This window comes from Trachypithecus francoisi, unplaced genomic scaffold, assembly GCF_009764315.1.
Source record: "Trachypithecus francoisi isolate TF-2019V2 unplaced genomic scaffold, Tfra_2.0 Lachesis_group17, whole genome shotgun sequence".
In the NCBI taxonomy this organism is placed as follows: Eukaryota; Metazoa; Chordata; class Mammalia; order Primates; family Cercopithecidae; genus Trachypithecus; species Trachypithecus francoisi.
In genome coordinates, this window is record NW_022681462.1 from 56,872,906 (window position 1) to 56,896,287 (window position 23,382).

At 36.1% G+C, this 23,382-nt stretch overlaps 1 protein-coding gene and 1 long non-coding RNA gene across 17 annotated transcripts in view; one reads left to right on the forward strand and one right to left on the reverse strand.

The window, feature by feature from the left end:
• Positions 1-12,898, reverse strand: part of LOC117062321 — a 92,189-nt gene extending 79,291 nt beyond the window's left edge. Inside the window, exons 1-3 of one of the 2 annotated variants that reach the window (XR_004428304.1) lie at positions 12,769-12,898; positions 7,208-7,317; positions 4,032-4,405 (exon numbers count right to left, since the gene is read on the reverse strand). This is a non-coding gene — a long non-coding RNA (uncharacterized LOC117062321). Of the gene's footprint in view, positions 1-4,031; positions 4,406-7,207; positions 7,318-12,768 lie in introns of those variants that run through there. The other variant, XR_004428303.1, reaches the window with a different exon arrangement.
• The window catches only part of NRXN1 (neurexin 1), a 1,146,744-nt gene that overhangs the window by 412,125 nt on the left and 711,237 nt on the right, over positions 1-23,382 (forward strand). For 9 of the 15 annotated variants that reach the window (XM_033175737.1, XM_033175738.1, XM_033175746.1 and 6 more), the window contains 3 exons: positions 13,634-13,935; positions 16,005-16,028; positions 17,073-17,234. In XM_033175737.1, coding sequence (XP_033031628.1) covers positions 13,634-13,935; positions 16,005-16,028; positions 17,073-17,234 — 488 coding nt within the window. The remainder of the gene's footprint in view (positions 1-13,633; positions 13,936-16,004; positions 16,029-17,072; positions 17,235-23,382) is intronic. The other 6 variants (XM_033175740.1, XM_033175742.1, XM_033175743.1 and 3 more) reach the window with 1 other exon arrangement.

A 23,382-nucleotide genomic window follows, 5' to 3' on the forward strand; every position in this document is an offset into this window, starting at 1 on the left:
AAACCAGTGTTACACTCTCATAATTCTTAGCCTGATTCATTTCCCTGAGCAAATAAAATAATAAATAGCAAATATTTTATAAAATTATTTTGCAAGTCACTCAGCTACAAACTTGTTTAAAAGAATAAACCATCAATAGAAACGTGTATTTTTTTCTTTTTTTTTTTAATTTACCATACTTCCATCTTGTTCTTATGTCATGAACCTTAATTAACCAATTGCTCCTAGAATTAGGGTGTTGGGCATCATGATATTTGATAAAAAGCTGATTTTTTAAAACTGCTTGGTAGTGGTTTTAAATGTAGTGGTTACTTTAAAAATAATGATCATAACATCTAACATTAACTAATTGTCCACCATATGTTGAATGGAAATTTTGATTAGAACCTTCTGAAAGGAAAGAATTTAAGTAGCCTTCATTGTAAATGGAACCTCCCTAAACTGGCCAGTTACCTTCCTCAGCATTTACTAGAGGACAGAAAGACTGACCCTTAAACTACTTCTAACTCCCCACTTCCACCTCCTTTATCTACCTAAGCAGTGAGGGATAGGTAAGCACAGAGTCTTTAAGGCATAGGCTCTGTAAAACATATTGTTAGTGAAGAGGTTTCCTTTTTTTACCCAAAGTAACTGAGGGAATGGATTATTATAGAATCACATGTAGAGCCTGTGTATGCTGGGAAAAAAAATGAAAGCTGGTGTTCTGCATTCCCAATGCATGACATTGTATGCAGCAAACTTGCTGGCCTGCCCTATGCCTTTCTGAGGAGGGAAGAAGAGGACTGGCAGGGTAGAAAGAGGGGACAAGAAGAATTTAACCTGGCCGGCCACAGCGGCTCACTCCTGTAAGCCCAGCACTTTGGGAGGCCTAGGCAGGCAGATCACAAGTTCAGGAGATCGAGACCAACCTGGCTAACATGGTGAAACCCCGTCTCTACTGAAAATACAAAAAAACAAAAAAGAAAAATAGCTGGGCATGGTGGCGGGTGCCTGTAATCCCAGCTACTCAGGAGGCTGAGGCAGGAGAATGGCGTGAATCCGGGAGATGGAGGTTGCATTGAGCCAAGATCACGCCACTGCACTGCAGCCTGGACGACAGAGTGAGACTGCGTCTCAAAAAAAAAAAAAAAAAAAAAAAAGAAGAAGAATTTAATCTGCACTATCAATATTTGGTACAACCAGAATGCCCACAGGCATCGGTAAAGGAGATATCCCTTTGAGGCTTTGGCTTGAGCCACCTAGCCAGTATTACTCACAAGAAGGCCACTAGCTGGACCAGGGGATTATAGCAGCCAGATGCTATGGGGTGTTGTGTGAAGGTTAGAGCTGGGAGATGAAACAGACGAATTTCTCTTTCTCATGTTGTTGACTGCTGTTGGGAAGTCACTTGGAGCACTAGTGAGTTTACTGCATGAAGGCAGCAGAGGTCAGTAAGGGTGAACCAGAGAAGCAGGTACAGCCCACAGAAAGAGGACTACATGAATAATCACTGTTCTTTTCTCTTCCCCTCATCAGCTCCATCCCAATAAACTGGAAGGGCCAGGTCTTGAAGCAGGGGTGATGGTAAGGTACCTAGAGACATACTATGTCTTCCTCCTCCACTTCAACTCAAAATGATGACATTATTAACTTATAAGTTAGCCCAAACTTTTAAAAACAAAAAGTGACCACAAATTCAATGACTCTGCCCAAGATATTAAGAGATGAGGAAAATAAGTAACTTAATGTTTAAAAGCAGTAGATGAAGAAATATAATATATATATATTATTTATATCCCACAATATATAATATATATACATAAATATTTATATTGTTTATATCACATGGATTGATAGTCTTTAAAAAACTTATTATGCATATATTGTTACAAGTACCCTATAAAATATATCCTAGTATTATTGTCTTCATTTACTCACAAGAAAACTAAGACACTAAGGTGATTATTTACCCATGTGCTCACAATGTGAGTGGTATTTGAACCCAGGTATGTACATGACTTCATAGCCCATACTCCTATGTTCTATAACTTCATAAATGTTGGACTCACTGCTTTCACTTCCATGCCTACCCAGAGTTTATTTTCCACACAACAGCCAGAGTTATATTTTTGAGATGTAAATCAAACCATGTCATTCCCCTAACTATAAAACTCTAGTAGCTTCCCATTGTGCATGGAATAAAATCAAAGAGTTTGACCAAAATTTAGAAGGACTTACATGATGTAGGCCCATCCCACAGCTCTGGTTTCATTGTATTCCCACATTGCCCCAGTGTCACTGTGCTCGATGCTCACTGGATTTTTTTCTATTCTTTCTATTCTTTGTCCAGATCTTCCCACAAGTAGTTCCTCAGCATTAAGGTCTCAATTTAATTGTCATTGTCTCATAAAGCTTTCCCAATGATCTAAATCAACTTCCCTGCTCTAGTTATTGCACACCCTCATTGCACTCTTTTGCTTGCTCAGTTTCACATATAACTCACTTATACTTGATTCACTTATGGTTATCTCTCCATCACTGGTTTGATGAGAGTGGGGACCCTGAAAACTTTATTTACTGTTGTATTTCTGATATCTAGAATAGTGCCTCCAAATGGTCATATAATATATAATCGTAAAGCGAACAATACCTGAGTGAATATTAACCTCCTTCTCAATGATAATTTTAGTGTTAGGGGATTTGCCATGTATTACCTTTGGATTCATGCTTTTTCTGTGTTGAAATCAAATATATGCCATAGGTTTTCAGTGTTCCTTCTCTTGTGCTCCTAGTGTGAAGAGTGGTATTCAACAATTCAAGTGTTCCTATTCTATACTGATTTTGGTGTATACTGACCTACTTCTTTGCTTTATTTTAGTAACAAGTTAGCATTCTATCTGAAAAAAATAAAATAAAATAAAATAAAATAAACCAAAAAACCTTGGTTAAGCCTTCTATGAAGCAGAGGAATGGATGGAGTTACAAAAGTACATTTCTTCCCATCCAGCGTGATTCCTCATTACACTTATCACATATTTATTACTCTCTCCTCTATTTAATGTTCTGGGGATATCAAGATAATTTTAGATTTTCTCTTTCTTTTAAAAAACTGCCATTCTTTTTTAAAAACATAGGAGACTTTGAGTTAGCAATATGTATTTCCTGCATTTCTAAGTGTTACTAACTTTAAAATGTTACAAGTTCATTTAACTACAGTAATTGAAAATGTGACAGCCCAGTCCCATTTGTTTTCATTGAATCAGTTTACATCCAGAATACATGATAGTTTTCAGTTGCAACAGTGTATGAACAAAGACATTTCTAGGGAGAACCATAAATGCAGTTGCATGAACCTTCTTAATTATATTCACTAATAATGATGACTTGTTAGACTATACCAGGAGTTATACACCCTTTATATTTCTCCAGAAGAGTAGCACTAAGTTTACAAACCCATAGAGAATTTTATTGTAATATTGCCTAAAGGTGAAACATGTTGAGAATAAAAATTCAGAGATTACTTCCAATGATTTAAAGCCTGGGCTCTCTGCTGGGGTGCATATTAAATAGATATTTGATACATGTACACACTGGTCAGAGCTCTCTGATTCTTTCCCCACCGCTGCCAGGCTTTTTATTTCCAATGAAAAGATGCAAAATAATTCATCTAGATGTTTATTCCTTAAGAACAGTGCCATGATATCAATATATATTTTGCTTTAATACTTATTTCAGATACAAGAGACACAAAGTTGTCTTTATAATTCTTTTCTTTTTTTTTTTTTTTGGAGACAGAGTCTCGCTCTGTCGCCCAGGCTGGAGTGCAGTGGCCGGATCTCAGCTCACTGCAAGCTCCGCCTCCCGGTTTTACGCCATTCTCCTGCCTCAGCCTCCCGCGTAGCTGGGACTACAGGCGCCCGCCACCTCGCCTGGCTAGTTTTTTTTTTTTGTTTTTTTTTTTTTTGTATTTTTTAGTAGAGACGGGGTTTCACTGTGTTAGCCAGGATGGTCTCGATCTCCTGACCTCGTGACCCGCCCGTCTCGGCCTCCCAAAGTGCTGGGATTACAGGCTTGAGCCACCGCGCCCGGCCTGTCTTTATAATTCTTAAAAGATATTCTAAATTGCAGCACTGTAAGAATCTGTTCATAACAACAAGACTCTAACACTTTAATGTACACTAGAATCACCTTGGGGATCAGGTTACAATACAGAATTTGCACCAGTAAGCTGGGGTGGAGGGAGCCTTGAAATTCTAAATTTCTCACAAGCTCTAAGTGATGCTGATGATACTGTCCTTCAAACCACAGTTCAAGTAGGACTTTTCGAGATCATTATTTTGTTAAAGCAATTTCACTTGTACCAACTCTTTCCTCTTCCTGTGAAAATTCTCCTTTCCTCTGCTGTTGCCTTCCAAGATGCTATCATCTGTATATATTTAAAAAATTGCGTTCTGTAATTTAGAACAGTTTACAAGATGACCACAATATTTGGATAAATTAAATTATAAATTGTTAGAGTTAGAGACCACCCCAGTCTGATTCTAGGGAGAAAGAAGCAATTGGCTATTCTTTGGGTTTAGTTAAATAGATCAATTTCTCAGAATATATTGCCTTGACCAAGTTGCTAATAAGATGATTTCATAGTTACATTTATTTACTTCATATCCATTTCATAAATGAGGACTTTATAAATACAAAATACTTGTATATCTCCTTGAATATAATTGTATTATTATAATTTACTTATTTATTAAGTAATCATTAATTGGTACCCAGAAAATTTCAAATTTCTTTCAGAGAATCTTTATAAAGTCCATATTCATGAAGCTACTTTTAATTTTCATTGTGTTAATGATTTTCTTCAGGTTAAAAAATACTAGCATCTAGTTCTTATAGATTAGATTGTGGGGACTTGAATCTGACTTAGGCCCAGAAATTGAAATGTTGCACACCGAGTGAATGCCAGGATCATTTGTTCATTCCTTTCCCTGTGTGTCTCATTTTTGTTGTTGTTGTTATTGAGACAGAGTCTCACTTTGTCGCCCAGGCTGGAGTGCAGTGGCCGGATCTCAGCTCATTGCAAGCTCCGCCTCCCGTGTTTTATGCCATTCTCCTGCCTCAGCCTCCTGAGTAGCTGGGACTACAGGCGCCCGCCACCTCGCCCGGCTAGATTTTTGTATTTTTTAGTAGAGACGGGGTTTCACCGTGTTAGCCAGGATGGTCTCCATCTCCTGACCTCGTGATCCGCCCGTCTCGGCCTCCCAAAGTGCTGGGATTACAGGCTTGAGCCACCGCTCCCGACCGTGTGTCTCATTTTATATATAGAAGTAGTCAGTCCAGCCAGACACAGAATGGCCTGTTTGGTTCCCAGCACCTTTGGTTATTTTAACAGATGCAAATCAATTGCACAATAGGATTGGAAAATCATCGTACTAGAGTTTTGGAACATGTCCTATTTTCTTTTGCAGAAATATGCTCAAATTTAAGATGCATTTAGTTTTTGGTAATGAATTAGAAGCTCATTTTATGGCAATGTCTAGAAATTAGGAAGAACCTGAGACTGGTATCAAGAGGGCAAGGATTATATTCTGACTTTTCCTCAGTTAGTTATGTGACCACAGTTTTGTCTGTTTGGCCCTCACACTGTTCATCTAATAAATGATGACATTGGACTAAATAATGTCTAACTTATCTTTCATATTTAATGACTTCAAGTATATCATCAAGATTCCTGGGTTTTCTTTTGAATTATTTGATGGAAGCTTGGCAATGTATTTCTGGATTGGTCTCGAGGTTTACCTAAGTGAGATAAATCTTTCAGAGTGAATATTTTATAAATCTTGATTACTCGTTGCAGAACAAGAGAATTTAGACTCAGAATTTACATGTGTTGAATCACAGTTGGTAATTTTAGAATGTCTTATGACATATATTAGGTGCAAAATCAAATGAAAGAATGAACTACTCTCCCTTGAAAGTAATGCGATTTTTCCTTGTAGTAATCAATTTATTGTTTTAATTTCTAAGTTACATAGTTTGTGGCAAATAAGAAAATACTAAATTTCTTAGGGACTGAGGATTTAATTTGATACGAATTTCAATAAGTAGACTTTCCTGTTCTGCTTTTCTAAAGTTGTTTTTTCTTATAAGCAGAGACAGCCAGGCTTATTTGTTTTAATAGTGCAAGCTTCTGATGTGTACATCTGCTTGGTCAAAGATGTTTTGGGCACAATATTTTTGTATATTTGACTTCTAGAATAGAAAAATAAATGAAGCAGGGCTCTCACCAAAATACCTTTTTTCATTCATTTGTTTTTTCATATATTGATTTTAGTTTCTGGTTTATGTTGAACATGATCTTAGAATCATATAACTATGGTAAAACCTTCCAACCTGTGTGATTTGGGATTGTATATATGAAAAGTAATATAATCAAGAATAATAATATTGGCTAGTTTTTTGGCATACAAAAATGGCCTGACATTCTTCATGTAATTGGAGACGGTGGGACTTCGTTCTGCCCACAGGCATCCTTGTCTTTAGGATGTACGGTAATTTCTCTGCAGATTATTTATTTGATGAAAAATTTCAGTGAATTTAGAAGATACAGAGGCATTGGGTCAAATTAATGAGATTATATTCTACACACAGGTAATGCAAAGGAGCATTATCCTGAGAATCAATTTTTGTGTGAACTTAGAAAGTCATTTAACCTATCTTTGTTTAACCTTTTTTTTTTCCATAAAGTAGTATCAGTGATTCTTGACATTGAAACCAATCCATTTGTTCAAGCTACCATCGAAGGTTTGACCACCTTCTACAACATCCAATGAAATGGTTCAGTTATGGTGAACTTTTTGTCTGTGATGAGAAGTTTTTTTTTTTTTGAGACAGAGTCTTGCTCTATCACCCGGGCTGGAGTGCAGTGGGAGTGCAGTGGCCGGAGCTCAGCTCACTGCAAGCTCCGCCTCCCGGGTTCACGCCATTCTCCTGCCTCAGCCTCCCGAGTAGCTGGAACTACAGGCGCCCGCCACCTCGCCCGGCTAGTTTTTTGTATTTTTAGTAGAGACGGGGTTTCACCGTGTTAGCCAGGATGGTCTCGATCTCCTGACCTCGTGATCCGCCCGTCTCGGCCTCCCAAAGTGCTGGGATTACAGGCTTGAGCCACCGCGCCCGGCCTAGAGAAGTTTGTTTTTTTTTAATCAAAAAAACTTAAAGTTGAAGTTACCTTCAGACAATTAGATGAGCAAGAACTGTGAATTTTCTTTTAAGTTATAGTGGGTTGGATATGGAATAGGACTGAAATCTCATGGCAGCCTCTTAAATCTTTTCCTGCAACTGTATGGCAACAAAAAACCAATTGTAGACTATTAGAAAGATGCTTCAAGTTTTTAAATTTTACTTTTTCCCAATTTTATCAAAACATTTCTATGGTTAGAAATAGAGGCTCTTTTCATCTTGATATCAATCCATTAATCAACACATTTAAGATATGGACCTTCAAACAATTACTACCATGCAGCATATGTATTTTTTTAATCTTACGAGATTACTCTTAAGAGCAAATGGTAATTAAAGGATATTAATATTTATTGAAAAATTTTAAAAAGTAACAATTGAAATTATTACTGTGGGCTTTATTTTAGCTTTTACTATTAATAGTAGCATTAATAGGAATAATGTTTTCTCATATCCTATTAATCAGGAAGAAAATACTTCATCAGATGAATTCATTTTGTGCTTAATCATCCAGATTATTCAAACATTTTATTGAAATATAGTATTTATGCTGATAAATGTGGCATAAATGTACAGGTAAATTAATTTTTTGCACACTTAGCACACTCAACACTTAAATCAAGAACAACATTAATTGTACCCCAAGAGTTCTCCTCACTGTTATCCCCTCTCCATCTCTACTAAGGGTAGCCACTGTCTTGATTTACAACAGAGGCTAGTTATGCTTGTTTTTAAAATTTTTATATAAATGGAATCAGAACTATGTTCTCTTTTGTGTCAGGCATTTTTTTAGCTAAACATTATTACTGTGAGATTAATGTGTATTTCTGTTGCAGTTGCAGCCCATATATTCACATTGTTATTTAATATTGTGTGACTATACTGAAATGTATCCATTCTATTATTGGTTGTTATTTCAGTAGTGTTAAGTTTTAGATTATTTTTGCAGAGTACCTCTATAAACATTCTAGTATGCTATTCTGATGCTATGTGTATTTTTTTGTTGTTGGATATATACTTATGAGTGGAATTCGTGGATCATAGGGTAGACACAAGTGCATCCTCTTTGAAAGAGAATGCCAAACAGCTTCACAAAATAGTTCCTACCAATAATGTATGAGACTTCTAGCTGCCCCACATCCTCACTGACACTGGATTTTTTTTGTATTTTTCATTGTATGCATTCTGTGGAGTGTGCTGTTATTTCATTATGGTTTTAGTTTGCATTTCTTTGAAGATAGCCTTTTATCTTTTAACATCTATTCAAGTATTTTATCTTTTTTTTCTCATTGACTTGTGTTGTGGTTTTTTGTTTGTTTGTTACTATTGATTTGTATGAGGTCTTTATGTATGCTAGATATAAGTATTTATTGACATTCACATGGCTATGGGTCTAATTTATTTTTCATTTTCATTGTTTTAGCACATATTAGAAATGCAAATTTAGTTGGGACTTGTATTTAAAAATGGACATAGACGGCCGGGCGCGGTGGCTCAAGCCTGTAATCCCAGCACTTTGGGAGGCCGAGACCGGCGGATCACAAGGTCAGGAGATCGAGACCATCCTGGCTAACACAGTGAAACCCCGTCTCTACTAAAAAATACAAAAAACTAGCCGGGCAAGGTGGCGGGCGCCTGTAGTCCCAGCTACTCGGGAGGCTGAGGCAGGAGAATGGCGTAAACCCGGGAGGCGGAGCTTGCAGTGAGCTGAGATCCGGCCACTGCACTCCAGCCTGGGCGGCAGAGCGAGACTCCGTCTCAAAGAAAAAAAAAAAAAATGGACATAGACTTATTCTGTACGTGTTCAGCAGAAACACATGGCTAAACACTCTGCTGCTTAGTATTTGTATATAGAATAGCACAAAGCTTACCTACAAAGATTATAAGGTAGAAAATGATTAGAAGAAACATAATATTCTTATAACTATATTATGAAAAACAGTGATTTTTGTATTTTCATGTAGTATATATGGTCTTTCATGAAAAAAAATAGGAAGAGATATTTTTCCTGCTTAGATTTATGTTCCATTTATGACATTTTAAGGTTATTGCATATTCCACAGAGTGAATTTTTTCCAAAACTATGTGGTTGCCTTTAATGTAAATTTGAATTACTTAAATTTGGAATTAAATAATACAAAAGAAATGATATATTTTCATTTTTAAGTAATGAGAATATCATAGTGTTAAAAAGACATCAACACCCATATAACTTCAAAGCTTATGACATAGTGAATTGCAAACTGTTTATTATTTTTCCCTTTGGGTATACCACATTATCTCGCAAACAGAACCTTTTGTTGAGATTTATTCTGAGTTATACAGATCTGGAATGATACGAAATATCTTGGATAAAATTCTACAGCCTTCTTACTGGACCACACCTCTTCAACCTCCAAAACTTTATAATTTAGTTATTTAAGTGGAATCTTTCTTAATATATTACATGCTTCCCTGCTCTTTTAAACTGAGTAGACTAAAACACAATTAGAATTTTCTTACTAAGACATATCTTCACAAAGCTTTTCTTTTTTCTCTTTTTTTCTTTCTTTCACAATGCTATATGTCACTTCTTTCTGACACATAGGTGGCATGGCATATTAGACAGAACCTGGATTAGTAGACTGAATCCTGGTCCCACTTCTATTACTGTCACACTTTATGAATTTGAGGGTCATTTAAACTCCATGAGCCTCGTTTTCTTAATAATACAAATTAATTAGTTGGGCTATAGTAGTGTCTTTAAGGCTCCCGCTGGCTCAGAGATCTACTTATTCAGTGGGAATGTAAAATTTAGCAAATATCATATTCAGATAAGTGGATCTCTCGTGTGTGTGTGTGTGTGTGTGTCTGACAAAAGTTTCCATAGATTGCTTCTCTAAATTAAATCCATCATGTAGAATTGATTTTGGGAAACAAAAGTATGTAAAGATCCAATTTCACTTTTCTCTTATAGATGACCAATTGTCCCAGCAACCTTTATTGACCTCTGTATATTTTGCTAACTTATCTGCAATACCAGACAATATAAATATACATTGTTTTCATATATGCTTATTAGTATGCACGCGCATGCACACACACACACACACACACATATTTATATATATGAACCAGAATCCTCTTGACTACCTATCATCAAAAGAGCAGAATAATAAGCAATGAGAAATGAGTTGAAAGAATTGGCAAATGTTTAGTTTATTGATCATGGTTAACTGTTTTCTAAGGACTGACACCCAAATTCTTTGTAATATGTGAAATTGCCATGGGATTGCATAATGCCAACATAAACTTATTACAGTTGGTCAATTTTTATCTTATCAGCATCAGCAGTATATAAAAATGACTTTCAGTTGCCTTGGCAAAATGTGGAATTATTTTCTTTTCGTTTTATGTCAGTTTGATGGCTATTAAATGGTGTCTGAATATAGTTTGATTTTGGCCATTTCCTGAATACTAATAGGAATGAACGTCTCTTCATTTATTCATAAGTAATACATATCTATTTTTCTATGAAATTACATTTCTTTTGTCTATTTTCTCCATTGGTTGTCTTTATTTTTGTATTGATTCGCTGAGGTGCTTGGCATATTCTGGATTATAATCCTTTGTTGATTAATATGAAATGAAAATATTTTCTCCCAAATTGTTATTTAACTTCTTATTCTATGGTGTTATTGATGACCCCATATTATTAATTTTAATGTAGATGAATGTATCAATATTTATTAGTGCTTTATGCTAATTTTTGAAATCCTTCCATTCTTTCATATCAAAATTTATTGTCTGACAAATTTTCACAGATTGACTCTCTAAATTAGATTGGGCATCCATGTAGAATTGATTTTTGTGAACAAAATGATGTAAAGCTCCAATTTCACGTTTTTCTTATGAATAACTGATTGTCCCAGTAACCTTTATTGACTAATCTATCTTTTGCACACTTATCTGAAATGCTTGACAGTAAAAATTGTTTTCATATATGGTTAACAATATTTTAAGTTTGATTATCATTATTCTCATTTTACCTATCCTAATGCATTTTCTTAAGCACTATAATTTTGTAATAAATGTCTGTCTTTACACATTCAACTTCCTTCATCTTCTTTCTCTGGCATATTGTGGCTATTTGGGACTCTTTTTTTTTCTCATAAATTGTGAAGAAACAGCTTTTTACATTTATATTTTTAATCTATTAAGATTTTTATTAGGATTTTATTGAATCTATAAATCTATTTACATATGTTGGAACATTGATTGTCTCTAGTATGCAAAACCCTAAATTCTTTCCAAAGTATGTTATTAAGCCAAATAAATTTGTAGATTATTTTAGTCTTTCAATTTGTGCATTGTATTTCCTTATATGATGTGATTTTCTTTATTTATAATCTTTATAATGTTCACATATTTTTCTTGTCTTCCTGCATTAGCTACAACGTCAAGTGTAGCATTGAATATAAATGTTGATAGTGGGAATCCTTGTCCTGTTTCTTATCTTAAAGAGAATATTCTAGATTTCATAATAACATTTGATATATGTTGTTTGTTTTAGATCATTTATCACATTTATCACATTAATTAGGCAGGCAGGAAGATATCTACTATTTATCACCAATGTATCAACCTTACCAGATGTCTGCACAGACATTATCTCATTGTATCTTCACATTCATTCTGAAAGATTGATATCTCTAATCATTTTCAGAAACTGAAATTTGAAAAGCAAATAATTGTTCTAGTGACAGCTAGTGACCAACCTGGAATCCAAACTCGTGTTTTGACCCACATTTTTCTCTCAGTATGATAGTAATATATAGTTGTGCTTGTGCCCAATATTGAACCACTTGCCATGTTGGACTGACCAGGGGAGCAGACACCTGGACTATAACTTTCTGAGACAGGAATTAAGTCCATTGTGTTCACTTCATTATCCCTAATGACTGGTACTGGGCTTAACCCTTGGGAGGTGCTCGCCAATATTTTGAGTGTTTGAATGGGAGGGATTCACTATTATAGATTGGGATGTCCTTCCTGTGACTCTTACTCAGAATTATTTGGTCTGACTGATAGTCTTGGCTGATAATTTACTAGTAGTCAATGACTAATATTCCAGGGCTCAATTCCTGATGAATACCTCTAGGTGCTCACCATGATATTTATTGCTATGGTTTGACTACCTGTAGCCACTGACGGCATTTTCTACATCCAGGAAGGCAGGTCATGTGGCTCTGATGGGTTGAAAGTGATTTGAGCTCTGATTCCAGGACATGAGTTATTTGACAATCAAATGAAAATTCCTGAGATTAAAAACCTATTATGGGGGAGCGTGCAACACCTGCTGATGTATCAACCCTCTCTGGGGCATAATAGTGATAGTATGTTGCCAGTGGGACAGATTAAATTTCTCCAGTACCTTTTATAATTATATGTTTATAGTTTATCAGAAGCTGATTCCCAATCATGCTGTCTCATTTTTCTTGGCACAGCATCATTATTGCCTAGAAAGTCAAGGGGACTTATGGCTTACATTCTTACTTTGGTTCAACTCACCTCATCAGTGGGAGAAGAGTGTTCTTTCCAAATAGCCACCTTTCTGTTTGATCTGTCTAGCATCTTGTGAGATCTGCCTTGTTACTTCTAAATCTGGTAAAGACTAAGATACGTAGAAAATGTTGAGACTTCATTTATATGCTATCCCCATGACGATGTGCTAGAATTCTTACCAATGTCATAACAGCCAGCCCTACCATCTGCTTGATGAGACCAGGGAATGGATCAATAATCCAGCTGACTCCATTAGACTTTCTATCGCTACTCCCTCCATCCAGAGAGAGAAAAAAAAAAATGCACATGCTCTGTAGGAGGTCTGTTTATTCCCAAACCAGATTCTATTTTTTTTTTTTTTTCTTTCCTTTCTCCTTACCAGATAATTTGTTATGGTCTCTCAATGATAAAACTATTTGTCTCTTCATTGAAAAAGATCTTTGAATATAAATGTCTCACTGAAAATTAAAATAATACCTCAGTTGGATGGAGAGAATGTTGAAAACATCTTAGAATCCATTTTGTCAGCAGAGTGGAACCATCCAATATGCATTTATGGTACCTGATTCATGCCCTGGAGACATCTCAGAGCTACTTTCTCTGATCAGAGCTCTTGCAGTGATACTGAAAAATTAATTGAATTTTCAAGAATGTCAGCTTTAGCTACTGCAGCTGATGGCCCAATAGTTGAGGAGATTTATTAAATATATACTGCCACCTACAGTGCTATTTGACTGAGACAGGGTTCATGTCATGGAATCTAATTAAGCAGGGTTAATTTGGGGAGTGATTAGCTATTGTTTCTGTTAAGATCTGCTGATTTGCATAGTGTGTTTGTTTATTTATGTATGTATCATCTGTTTTCTTCTAGGAAAAGAAGAATATATTGCCACGTTCAAGGGATCTGAATACTTCTGCTACGACTTGTCTCAAAACCCCATTCAAAGCAGCAGTGATGAAATAACTCTGTCATTTAAAACCCTTCAGAGGAATGGACTGATGCTTCATACTGGGAAATCAGCTGATTATGTCAATCTTGCCCTGAAAAATGGAGCTGTCTCTCTGGTCATTAATTTGGGATCAGGGGCCTTTGAAGCACTAGTGGAGCCTGTGAATGGAAAGTTTAATGATAATGCCTGGCATGATGTGAAAGTCACCAGGAATCTGCGTCAGGTAACAGCGCAGTGGATAAGAGAGTAACTGGCTTTGTTTCTCGCTACAGCTGTGTGTGTGGTACTTGAAAACTCTAACAACATGATACAGGGCTCCTCAGAGTCACTTGCAAATTAACTTTTTCTTCTTCTGAGATGAATCTTCCTGCCATACTTGAGCAGGGGCATATCTAGAAAGTTCTGGGGGCCCAAAGGCTATTTTGATACAGGGCCATATGAAAATTTACAAGAGGGCTGCAAGGATATCCCTGCAACCTGCCCTTCCTGTGACGTGTGTGATTTTGTTGTGTTTCTGGTTTTTTGTTTGTTTAATTTTAAATTATAGTTTTCATGGTGATCATGTGGAAGCATGCACATTGGGGTCATTAAATCACAGTTCCTTTTTTGTAGTCAAAACAATAGTGTTTGTGATTTGGGATTGTATCAGTCCCTACTCCCTCCACCTCCCACCCCCAAAATGGGGACCAGACAAGTCCCTGAGGGGAAAAATGACTTTAGGGGCTTACATATCTCCTGAAGGGTCTGATTTTGAAGATATTTTTATTTTTAGCATAGATACTTTAAGTTAAACCCCAAATGACTCTGGAAAGGCCAGTTAAGCTTCTAGGTGCCCATTTCTATTTGATTGTGTTTTTTTAAAAATTTTTGAGATGCTATATACTAGGAAAATATCAGCTATTTACTAAATCTATGGGTCCACATATACTGTATGTTTTTAATGAAGACATGATTACAGTATATATATATATATGGATGAAAATGAATAGATTGTCCTTTTATATTGAACATTATAAGTTTGGGTTTTATGTGAAACTTTATATTACAATGTATCATTTTGTTAAGTGTTGACAGTGACTAATTTTTTTGCCTTACATGCTGATCTTAAACTAATATTCTTAACATATTTATTGTTTCTCTGAACAGTTGCAGAATGACCGGATTGTCTCTGGTTTTCCTTTACCAAAACAGCCCTCTCTTTCAGAGCTGTTAACTGTCTAACCTTTTCTTTCCTGCTTCTGAAAGGTTTAAACTATCTGAGCTAGAGAAACAAAAAGGAGCTTTAGGAATGTAGATTTAGTCTAGCTAAGGCAAACAAGTAAAACTGAAAGATTCTTGAGAACCCCAGACCTTCCAGATCCTTCATTGACATGGGAGGGGGACCTGCATGCTTCCACCTGCCTTTGGAGAGGGTTGGCCACCATCAGTACAGCTGTAGACCACGGGTTTCCTATAAGTCTGTCTCTTTGGTTTTCCTTTTTTTAAATTTTTTTCTCTCAGATATGCACAAAGAAACTGGAGGCTCATTTGAGAGAAGCACAGAAGGAAGGGTGGGGGCTTGAGGAGTCCACTTTCTAGATTTGCCTTTGCTCAGGTTACAAATCAAACTGCGAATTGGTAGCTCAAAGGAAACTGTAGTTATACAGCCGGGGTGCATGTGTAGGAGGACAGATTAAACACAAATCCATTCTACTCATTCTATGTGTCAGGATCTTTGCTTTGTTTCATTGCAGTAAACTGTGACCCTAAAGTCCATCAATATGACCGAAGGAAGTTTTGAAGTTGAGGAGGAGTCCTTGTATGCTGTAAAATTGAGTAGTAGGGCAATGCCAACTGATTCCTACTAATTTCCTGGGGCTGGGGTGGGCCAGGGTGGAGGAGGGGCCAAGTATGGGCATAGGGCTGCAGTGGTCAGCTGAAAAGCTTTAGGTCTTTGAATCCCTTTTAGACTTTTCCAATGTCTCTCAGATGTACTCAGGAAGACAAAGGGAACATTGCCATGTGTCTGTTTCTGTCTAGTAGTGAATTATGAACAATAATAGCAGGAAAAATATTACCTCTGTGGGAGGCCTACTTGTTAGTCTGCTTTTTTCTTGTAAAATTTTTTTGCCCTTTTTCTATGTTACTAACATGCTTAATAACTAACATGTCATTCATGGAATGTTTCATTCTACTAACCGTTACCTGAATCAAAAAATGTACTAACATGGTAGAGACCATCATATTTTTTAAGTAACGATCGTTATTCTGTTCACAGTTTTTAATTTCCTTTCTCCCCCCTTCTCCACAAAGCACTCAGGCATTGGACACGCTATGGTAAACAAACTACATTGTTCGGTAGATATCATTCTAATTGTTTCTTATTTTGGGTTTGCCGTGTGTTTTCTTTCTTTCTTTTAACTGTAGACATCATTAACAAAAGAGGAACTGCGGTTGGTACTCTTCTGCTTACTTTGACCTCCTTCTTTTCATCTGTTGTTGACCTTCTTATTTTTTACCTGTTCCTGTCAACTTCTGTTTTCCAACTCACCTGTAGGGGCATCGTTAACGTTTCGAACGTTTTGCATCCAGCTGTGGTTAACACGGGATAAGACAAAATGGTGGCTGGCCCGAGTGACCGCAGGCTCAGCCAGTCTCTAACCATTCATGATGCATGGCATGGAAACTTGATTTGGGAATGCTGGAGATGCCACACCCACTCATCTTTACGTCATCACAAAGCAGTTGTTTTTATTTTTATTTTTTTCCTTTGGTTCTCCCTGTTTTCTTTCTTTCCTTTTCTGAACTGTACTGTACCTCCTGCATGTGCACATCAGCGTGTGCTGCTTCTACTGGTTGTTTTGCCTTTTCTTTCCCTTTGGCATGGACTTAGGCACTTGCATGCTGAACAATTGCTGCTCAATAGTGCAAATAGTGATGTTGCTGGAACTAGCTTGCGCCTTTTATGTTAACAAGGTGCACGTTGTGATTAGTTAATAACAGACAACTAAACTTTACTAATATGTACACCAGCAAAACTAACCTAGGAAGCATTTTACTAACACCATTTTTGTGTCTGCTCAATAACTTTTGAGTTGCAATAGGGATGATGCTGACACTAGTTCAATAATCAGTTAACTCTCTAACTAGTTTAGATCTCTTAGGGCTAGTTGAATAGAATCTAAGAATAAACCTCAAACAGACATGAAAATGGGTTCCATCATAGGTCTAAAAACAAAAACCAAACAAACAGAAAAAAGAAAAAAGCAAAACAAACAACAACAACAAAAAAACAAACCAAAACACAAAACAGGCATATCCCAGGATTACAGTATCTAGGTCTGAGTATAGCGTGTCCTTTCCCTGTGCTTTGTTATCTAGGTGACAATATCAGTGGATGGGATTCTTACCACAACGGGCTACACGCAAGAAGATTATACCATGCTGGGGTCTGATGACTTTTTCTATGTTGGAGGCAGTCCCAGCACAGCCGACCTTCCAGGGTCACCAGTCAGTAACAACTTTATGGGCTGTCTCAAAGAGGTAAATATCGTTGTCATCAGAATCATTCCTAATTCATGATCTCATCATTTCAGATCCAGCATGAAAGCACCTTTGCTGAAGACCCGATGTTTCCAGAGTCAAATGGCACAACTTTAAATTCAGTATTCCACTATTGTTTATGTAGGATTGGGGGAGGGGAAACAGTCCATAGATCATTCTGAAGGAATTAGGTTCCTCTTCTTTACTAGTCTGTAAGTAATTTACATTTGAGATTTGTGTGGACAGTTGATATTAGCTATAAAAGAAAGTCAAACAAAAAGAAGTACTGGGTCTAAAGTTAAACTAAATGGTTTACTTGCTTATTTCTACCTAAATGCCATAGGTGTTATGTATACGGTGAAGACTTTTTTGAGTATTAAAAGAAAAAAGAAGAAAAAGAAATTAGGCTATAGGAGAAGGAACGACTATGTAATTCAAAACAAAACTAAAACAAAATAAGTCTGTATAATGAAATAATTTTGTTCTCTTATTTTCAACGTGTTCTGGAGTAAGTAAAACTGTTTCATTTGTTATCTGGTGAATTTACTTGATATTTATCTGAGCAGGAACGTCAAACTAAATGATATCAATAATTTCATCCCTCATTATCAGCTGTAGCTGCCTTTTGTAACTTTGTATAAGATTGGGATTTGTTGGGTTTGGGGACGAGAAAGATCAAAAAGTTCCTGAATTTCATTTTGTAATGAATATTTTCCATAAAAGCTGCCTTTAAAAAATTTCATTCAGACACAATCCAATTTCTTTGGTCTGCTGGAACCAGAGGTTCCTCTTACATTGTATGGCTACAATTTAATTGTGTAGATTTCTAAAAATCAAAGTTAAATAACTTTGAATTACACTAACTGTTAGCCATAGGTGCTGTTGGTAACCAGTGATGTACCTGGATTTATTCTAAAGTAAATAATTTAATCATATAAACTTGATTCAGTTAAGCATTAGAGAAAAACAGTTACTACTGAATTATCCTTCCCTGTCTTCTCTTTATGTGAATATACTGGTTGATTCGTTGCCCAGTATGTGGATGTATATGGAATAGTCCTGAGGGAGATTTAAAAGTGCAATAGTTTTAACAAACATGAGGCGGTGCAGTTCTGTAAGGCCAAACCTATCTATGCTTTGTAGTAGGAGTGATAGATTACCTTTCAGAAAGTAACTTTTACTGGTTACAAATATGTAGTATGATCCAGGTTTGTGTTAAGCTGTGTAGAGGATGATAATCTAATAATCATTATTATTATTTATTATTACTATGGTACTAATATTTCCATAGCTGTTATTTTGTGCTATTCTAAGAGCTTTGTAGGAATCCTCACAATATAGGTAGAGATTTTATTATCTGCATGTTTCAGACAAAGAAACTGAGATTTGAAGCAGGTAAGTTTCTGGAGGAAGGTCACACAACTAACGAGTATTAAAGTCTAAAGGTTAATTGAGGAAGTCTGATTTCAGTGTCCTTTGTGCCCTTAACTACCATAGTTAAGAGCCTTGTTGCAAGAGAGATGTTTGTTAGAGTTCCTGAAAGATTGTACAAACTCTCAAATATGTTACAAACGAAGACAATGTTTACAAATGTATAATAGACTGTGAGGATTGAAGTATTAAATTATTTAACACAGTTATTTGATTTAAAAAGCGGGTGAGATGAGTGAGAGTTCTAGAAGACAAGGAGAGAAACACAGAAGAGTCAGAACGTGAGCATCTCAGACAGTGACTGATTGAGGCAGGCAGGGATGGAGAAAGTATATCAGGTGCGGTAAAAGAATGCTTAGATTTTATTAGAAGATTTCTGAAACTCCGTTCTAGTGATGGAAAGTGGAGGGCAAGGCCACATCCTCAATCACTCGTACCAACTTCCTCATTTTCACTGTGAGCCAGACCAAGTATAATCAGTCCCTACATCCTGCTTTATCTAGAGAACAGTAATCCTGCTTAGATTGGAAAAAGGAAGGGGAATTGAGGGATCTCTAGCAGAAATGGGAATCTAACTAAAGAATTCTTTTGGGCATCCTAAAAAAAAAAAAAAAAAGAGAATTTCTGTAGTGAATCCCTGAGTTCAGCTGAGACACATAATCTTCTGATAATTCTGCATAGGTGAGGCAGTTTTTTTTGTGTGTGTATAAAGCTGCAGTTAATTGCCTTAATCTAAAATAACTCTAAAATAACAGTTTGAGATTAAACTGTGTTTCAGATTAACGCCTCTAATTTATGAATTGATAAAGATTCTTTACCTTAGTATTTTCATATATATATATATATATATATATATATAATATATATATATATATATATATATATATATATTGGCCTTTTAACCACAAAAACCACAATACCAAAAAATAGGTCAGGTGGTCTTCCAAGTGCCATGTTAGTTCACAGCCGGTAAATTCATTAAAGGAAGATTCACTCGTGCTGTTGTCACTATGGAGTTTGGATACAATTCACTCTTCTTTATTGATTAGACACCTTCCACCTCTGTCTTCTGCATCTGGGGTGTGTGTTTGAGGAAGCATGATCACTTTTTTCTTGACTTGTGTAATCTTTTTCATTTTATTTCTTCTGATGCACTATAGTTTGGAAGGATATCGGCACAATTAGTCTATAAATCAAAACATACCTAACTTGGAGGGCTTTTTCTTTCTTTCTTTCTTTCTTTCTTTTTTTTTTTTTTAGAGATGGAGTCTTGCTCTGTTGCCCAGGCTGGAGTGCAGTGGCATGATCTCGGCTCACTGCAATCTCCACCTCCGGGGTTCAAGCAATTCTCCTGCCTTAACTTCCCAAGTAGCTGGGACTAGAGGCATGCACCACCACACCCAGTGAATTTTTGTATTTTTAGTAGTGACGGGTTTCACTGTGTGTTGGCCAGGGTGGTCTTGAACTACTGACCTCAAGTGATCTGCCCACCTCAGTCTACCAAAGTGCTGAGTGTGGTGCTTCAAGCCTGTAATCCCAGCACTTTGGAGGGCTGTTTAGTTGTTCATAGTTTCCATCCATGTCTAAACTGTTATCTTTTTAGAAGGCCCTGCTCGTTACTTCTGAAATGAAACAGTGACAAAGTATCATGGATTCTGAGTTAAATCACCTTGTTCCAAATGGTCAGCTTTGTGGAGTTACTGAAAAGAGTGGGATATACCCATGTTCATTCTCACAGAATATCTCTTAACAGTAAACTCTATGTAAATTTTCCTGAACTCTAGCTTGGACTTCCTGGCCTATACCACACTGCATGTGTAAACCCTTAATATGACTTCATTTATTGGCTGATAACATTTTTATTTTCAGTCTAGTATGTAGTCCCTCTTAGCATAACCAGTCTTGAAGGAGATTCTAATAACACCTTGTCTGAAGTTATGGGAGAAATTTTGGAGTGTTAGAATGGAAAGGATCCTGGAAATCATTTTCTAAGTTCAACTTTCTTCTTTTGGGGAAACAGACCTAGAGAAGTTACTTGAACAAGAGTAATGAGGGGGTCCAGGAGGATTAGAATACAGCATCCTGTCAAGTGAAATATAATATTTAAATGGCCGGTTCTATTTCATTGTAAACAATGGCACTCAAGGTGTAAAAATACCACTTTCATGAATTTACACATTTATTCCTTAAAGATTAAAGAAAAAAAGGAAATCACTCAACATATTGAAACAACCTATAATCTCATAGTCATTAGATGCAACTTAGGTCTTTCCCTTTTTACCTTTTAATAATGTCTATTTGAAATGAGACTTTGCTTGCATGTAGAACAACTAACCCTCAATTGGAAAGTTACTTTTGCGTATGTGATTATCAAATTTCAAAATAAAATAAGATTAGTTCAAAACAATTTGGTAAAAACTAACCTGAACTTTATATGGTGCTTTGTTTAAAATGACAAGGAACTTTGAATGGCCAGAAATTCAAATAGAGATCAAAATAGTTTTGTTTTGTTTTTTTTTTTTTTTAAATGATTCATATGTTCATCACAAGTAAATCAAAGTCTGAGAAAATATTTGTACTCATTGAAAAATGACTCACAAGTTGAAATTTGAAAAAAAAAGTTAAAGAAAAATTGTAAATAATAAATTGCCATTATATACAGCCCATATCTATGAAATTCTTAGAGGATAATAGGTCTTTTTAAAATACGCTTTTTAAATCTGATTTTTGCAAAGGCAACACTATGTTTTGACAGAAATCCCTGTTTATATTCTTTGCATTTTGATAACACTGGGTAAAAGCTGAAATATATGTCGCTTAAGAATTTTCGATCATTTTATATTTAATTAAATTTTCTAACAAGCAGTTTTTGAGTGACTGCTACAAAAGGAGAGGAGATTAGAAAACCTTGCAGAAAGAGAAATCATGTTGTCTGAGATGCTCAGACTCTATTTGAGGACATCTTGCTCATTTACCTTAGACCACTTGGAAAGCATTTTCCTGTAGAAAAGTCTCACAGTTAATTCTTCAGGTGTTCACCAGATATATTTTAAGAATCTTTAAAGATAGATGAAAATCTCACTAGTATGTGTTTCTACCCCAATATTTTCTTCGTAAGTGTTTCTGTAGTCACTGACCTATCAGGAAGGGTCATGGAGCTCCCTCATTAATCTCCCCCTCAGAACCGTTCCTGCAATTATTATGCATTTCCTGGTCTCTTTGTGCCCCCGAATGCTCTGAAACACTTATTTCCCTCCTACAAAGTGAACATTATTTAGCATAGTTTGTTAGTAAGGAAATGAAACTGAAGAGGTAGTAAAGGACTGTGTGTTAAATAAAACAACCTAGAATGCTTTATTTGAAGTTTATTTTTAGTCACATGTACCTGCTGGAGGTTTTACAATCAGAGTGGAGACACTGCCTGTGTGAGGTAACTTAGAATGCTGCCACTAAAAATTGCTCAGGTTAAACCTAAGGAAGTATTCTAGAGAAAGAGAGAGACAAAAAAAAAAAAAAAAAAAAAAAAAAAAAAGATTGAAATGCTAAAGGGAATTATTAAGTCCCACTGAAAATTTCATCAACCTAATTAGATCGGCTCAGCCTTTAATTACACTTAGAAACATTTATTACCACAAATTTGGAAGATGCTATTGAGGTAGATGAGGTTTGAAAAATATCCTATCCTATGTAAGCATTTTCCCTCACTGTGGAGAAAATGATTGATTCCTTAATGAAATCTGTGTGATTTCCTCTGCCATATGAAGTGCCCGCATCACAGTGTACCAGCATCAATGCATCAATGCTGGGAAAGAGATGAAATATTTCACTCCTGCAAATGCCCCTTAATCCCTATCTTTCTTCTTTTGGACAACAGAGAAACTTTTAGAAAGTTTTGAAAGCTTCTCAATTTATGCCCTTCTGTGGTTGACCATGCTCATCAAATTTGGATACTCAAGTGTCTTTCTTGTTCTTATTTCCCTCTTTGCTCAGAGAGGAATAGAGTATCTGTCATTTACACGTAAGAACAAAATCTCATGGCAGAATTTGCATTCTAATTTATTCCAGTTTTGGAATAAAAGGCTTTGGACCTGATGGATAAATTAACCTAGCAGGAACTTGGAGGAAAAAGAGATCTTCAGTGACACCTGGAAATCATGCCAGATGAGAGGAGGGAGGGCTGCTTTAGTTGACAGAGAACTCACATGGACTCCAAAGTCATGATTAAACAATTTATCCCCAGGTTTTCATTTCCTCTAGACTTTACCTTGTTGAGGTCTCTGACTTATTGCCTCTCTTCTCTTATTATTAGTCATGGTCCATATCCTGGTTGGTACCATTTTACAATTTACTTACACTGACCTTCCCATATGCCTCATCCCTCACTCTTTAGGGAAGACAGTTGCTTTTTGCTTTCTCAGTTCACTTTTTCCTAAACATTTTCCATACAAAGCCACGTATTTTTACTTACCATATCATTATATAAATATGGATAATACTATCCTGATTTTATGTGGTGACATGTCTTCACTTGTATGAACCATTTTAAGATAGGTTTTGCTAATGCCCACGAGATTAATAGCCTATAATAAAATACAAAGATGTCCCTTCACTCAAGGACTTATGCATTGGCCAGACTGATGCACAGCTGATGCTCAAGTTTTGACCAGTGTCAGACTGACTGTGGCTATGGGCTAACTTTTATATTAAAAATGTTTCA